This window comes from Alosa pseudoharengus, unplaced genomic scaffold, assembly GCF_046254945.1.
Source record: "Alosa pseudoharengus isolate Yale_2024_CS ecotype anadromous, Long Island Sound unplaced genomic scaffold, YU_APseudo_1.1 YU_APseudo_1.1_scf_21, whole genome shotgun sequence".
NCBI classification, from domain to species: Eukaryota; Metazoa; Chordata; class Actinopteri; order Clupeiformes; family Clupeidae; genus Alosa; species Alosa pseudoharengus.
The window spans coordinates 25,806,365-25,810,483 of record NW_027468674.1 but is presented as its reverse complement, the minus strand read 5'-3'; the positions used below and the strand labels follow the sequence as shown (position 1 = coordinate 25,810,483).

General features: G+C 43.3%; 1 protein-coding gene across 2 annotated transcripts in view; it reads left to right on the top strand.

Annotated features, from left to right (window-relative positions):
• Window positions 1–1,103: 1,103 nt before the first annotated feature.
• Window positions 1,104–4,119, top strand: part of sh3bp1 (SH3-domain binding protein 1) — a 10,147-nt gene continuing 7,131 nt past the window's right edge. Inside the window, exons 1-2 of one of the 2 annotated variants that reach the window (XM_076298308.1) lie at window positions 1,104–1,365; window positions 4,067–4,109. In XM_076298308.1, coding sequence (XP_076154423.1) covers window positions 1,319–1,365; window positions 4,067–4,109 — 90 coding nt within the window. In that variant the 5' untranslated portion in view covers window positions 1,104–1,318. The remainder of the gene's footprint in view (window positions 1,366–4,066; window positions 4,110–4,119) is intronic. The other variant, XM_076298307.1, reaches the window with a different exon arrangement.

Here is a 4,119-nt window from a genome sequence, read left to right as displayed (position 1 = left end):
CAATAACATTATGCCCTGTTTGCCCATGTTAACAAACAATTTCAAAAAAACGTACAGGCCTAATACATTTTTTGTTTGTCTTGATGTAAGTAATCCCCTATTTTTGACCCCTATTTTGGCCGAAAATGACTGGACTATAAGCAAATGATGCTTAGATGCCTGGCAGTGAACAGACACAAATAATGATCGTTTACATTGTGGTGCTGCTGACACCAATGGGATTTTCCATTTTTGTGACTGACCTCCGAACATTGAGCTTGATAACATTTTTAACTTTCTGAATAGGCTACTTTCAGATGTGTCACCACTAGGGGGACCAGTTTACCAGTACAAGAAGCATCACACATCATAGTTAAGGAGATGCACTCTGTCCAGTCTCAGGAAGAAGCTAACCCTGAGACAGAGGCCTGTCTCCTATGTTAACCGTCCAGGCCTGTTACAACTTTGGTGATAGAATCAGCAGTGTTGTCTTTTAAAGGAAACCATCATCACGATAGACCCCATGGTGTTACGTAGAATAGTGATGTTTCCTCTTTTCTGTCTCACATCCTGCCGTGGGGAATGTATTTCAGTTGTATAGGGCTACTGAAGCAGTGATCCCACACATTGTACAAAGGCTGGGCAAGAAGATGTTTCTATTATTATCTATTATTCTATGTTTCTATTACAGCATATGGCTGGTATTAAGTGTCAAACCTCATGCATGTCGCTTATGACTGATTCAACACTTTGGCTCCAGATGTCTTCATAGTTCTCTATAACAGAGACACATGAATTCTAAAGTATACCATTGTCAAAAATGTTTGGAATAGGCCTATGCAGAAATCCAATAATATTAAAAATATTAAATGAAGAATAATTATTTCTCAAAAACACATTCTGAATGTGAAACCTGAATTTATCAGAAACTGTAAGTGGTTCTCAAATCTAATTCCCATGAAGGGGGATTTCATGTATTTAAACCACAAAGCAGTGCACTACTCAACTCCATACAAATTAACATGTTTATGGTTGTTTAGAGTTTCACAGTGTGATGCGAAACTTTCTTTCCCCTTGTGCAACTTCCTCTTTCTTCGATGAGGTATATCACAGAGTCAGACACTCAAACCACTCGTTGATACGCCCCGAGTACAAGTATAACGACTGCTGCTGGGGGTGACTGCAGTCTGCTGCGTTTTGGAGGTGACCAGCACCAAGGGGGGAGATATCAAATGAGATCATCTCTCTGGTGCAGCTGACCTGAAGATACACACAGGATCTGCAGGAGAGTTTTTACCGTCTGGCAACTCCCAACACAAGGGTGAACTCTCAGAGAGCAATGTTGAAACAGTTCAAACTCTTACAGCAGTTTGGATCAGTATCAAAGTAAGTGAAGAGACTTCAGTTTTGAATTAATCAGTTGTTTGTTTATTAGTTGTGATTAAGATTTAATGAAATGGAAGTTCATTGAAGATGGTTTAATCTCAAATATCAGTTAGTGGGGAAAGAGCATGCATCTTCTCCATAGTGTTTCTGTTTCACCTTTGTGTCGCCCACGGTTTGTGAAGGGGTGAGCAAGTGTCAAGTTGTGACACTTCAAAAATTATTTTAAAAATGCTCTTCTTCATAATTGTTTGTTCAGTATGCTGGCTTGGTTTGACAGTGTTGCATACGTTTTTTGTTGTTATTTCTTAAAAGCTTTCTATACTGTCCTAAGAAAGCCGCAGATGGAGTCCAGTGGAAATCTCACAGAACAATCTTGTGTGAGATGATGTGTGATTTGACATTTAGATTCTCCCTCTCTCTCTCCCCTCTCTCTACCTCACTCACCTACTCCCCGAGAGGCAAACCAAGTGTATGTGGATTTTCTCATGTGGGTCTTGTGTGAGAGTCAAGGTTGTGTCACAAAACCACCTAATCTAATTGGCACTTCAATTCAGTAATGCCCATTGTACTCAATCACATGCTTTCTGTGACCGAGCCGACTACAAGTATCTCATGTTTAGAGGAAAAAATACACAACCAAACTTTTGACTGATTGCCTTCAGATCAGCCATACGTAACTCCGACTGGGTTGTCTGTTTGTGTGGGTGAGCGTGAAGGCCTCCGGGGGTGTGCATGATGGCCTCTGTGCAAGTGTCGAAGCAAAGTGCAGAGCACAAGACGTAAGTGCTTTGCAAACGTCATTGACACTGACGTGAGTGCGCGGTGTATTAATACTCATAGTGCAAGCTGCAAGGAGAGTGTAGGCCGGGCCACAGAAAAAGCACCCACGCCACTGTATCATGGGTCCGTGCCAAACACACAGGCAGACAGACATGAGGCACTTGGTTTCTACGGAGTGGGTGGTCAAACTGTGCAAGGATCCATGGGGTCATGCCTTCCAATAGGCTGATACTAGTAGGTTGTTGACTCCCAGGGCTCAGTGTTTGTTTCTTTTTTTCTGTTTTTCGTCTCAGTAGGTTGTGCAGTAGGTTCTGTTTTTTGTGTTCGTGTTAGACAAACCAAAAGCTGAAATGAGAGTAAGGGCTAAAGAGGAACACGCTGCCATTATTATAGATTTGTATAACACACATACACACACACACACACACACACACACACATATACACACATACACACACATGCATACACAGATGCACACACATACAAAGAGAGAGAGGGAGAGCGAGGGAGAGAGAGAGCGAGGGAAAGAGAGAGAGAGAGAGAAACCGAGAGATAAAACCAGTCTGATCTCTCCCATGAAGCTGCATGTGTACACAGCAGATACAGAGATCTGTGTAGAACCTGCAAAAGCCCCCGCGTGTGAGGGAGTGGCCTCTTCCTCTGATTCTGTGGTTAGTGTCAATCCATTTAGTACACAGCGCTTAGCTTTACACTGCTCAGGGCTATTCATGACGACCTGTGGTGAAGGGTGTTGAGTGAAAAAGGTCACACAATAACAGTGGTAATAAACACCAATAGAATAAGACACAGAATAAGAGAGCTTGGATGTTACAGGTTTAGGATGACCACCCCCCTGCCCTTTTTTCTGAACTAATCGATAACCAGTTTGCACCATTTGCGTAAACAGCAAACACCAGGGTGTTTGTTGGCTAGACTTTCAGACCATGGTTAGACTGATTCCTTAACTACATGGTAAATGCAAATGTGTCCAGGAGGAAAACTCAACACTACCCAGAACCAGGATAATTCTGGGAAATAAATTGTTCTGGGAAATGAGCCGTGTGTGTGTGTCGTGTGTGTGTGTGTTTGTGTGTGTGTGTGTGTGTGTGTGTGTGTGTGTGTGTGTGTGTGTGTGTGTGTGTGTGTGTGTGTGTGTGTGTGTGTGTGTGTGTGTGTGTGTGTGTGTGTGTGTGTGTGTGTGTGCCTGTGCCTGTGCCTGTGCCTGTGCCTGTGCCTGTGTGTGTCTGTGTCTGAATGTGGTGGATCCAGGTCGTCATACAAAAACAGTACGGCTTTGAACAGTCTTACCAAAAGTCTCTGTCTACCCTTAGGTGTATCATATTATGTGGCATGGCGGGAACAAAGTGTGTGTGTGTGTGTGTGTGAATGTGCGTGCGTGTGTGGCTCTCGCTCTCTCTCTTTCCCTGTGTGTGCGTGTGTGTGTGTGTGTGTGTGTGTGTCTGTGTGTGTGTGTGTTTGTGTGTGAGCGTACATGCGTGTGTGTGCGTGTGTGTATGTATGTATGTGTGTGTGTATGTTTGTGTGTGTGTGTATGTGTGTGTGTAGGGGAAGAAGGAGAGAGGTCAAAAGAAAATGTGTAATGGCGTACACAGACTCCTGCCCACTTCCCCTCCTTTCTCTCTGGCGTCCCTCCTGACCACAGCTGTGTTACGGGCTAAATTTGGGCGCATGCACACGACGACCAAAATAATTTGTTCTCTACCTAATATTTTTGTGCAAGTAGAACGCGGTGAAGCAACACTTGTTTATCTGTAATTCAGCAACCTGCAGTTAGATTGGATTAAAACTACTGTATATGTGAAATGCTTAGTGTTAGTTCATTCTGCTGGAGCAGGATATTTGGACAAAATGCATATAATTCTTGGTCAGATTAACAGCATCTTATTCTTGCAACACACAGGTCACAAGATGCAACAGATCTTCTGTCTGAGGATCTGGTCTTGGTAAGTGGCT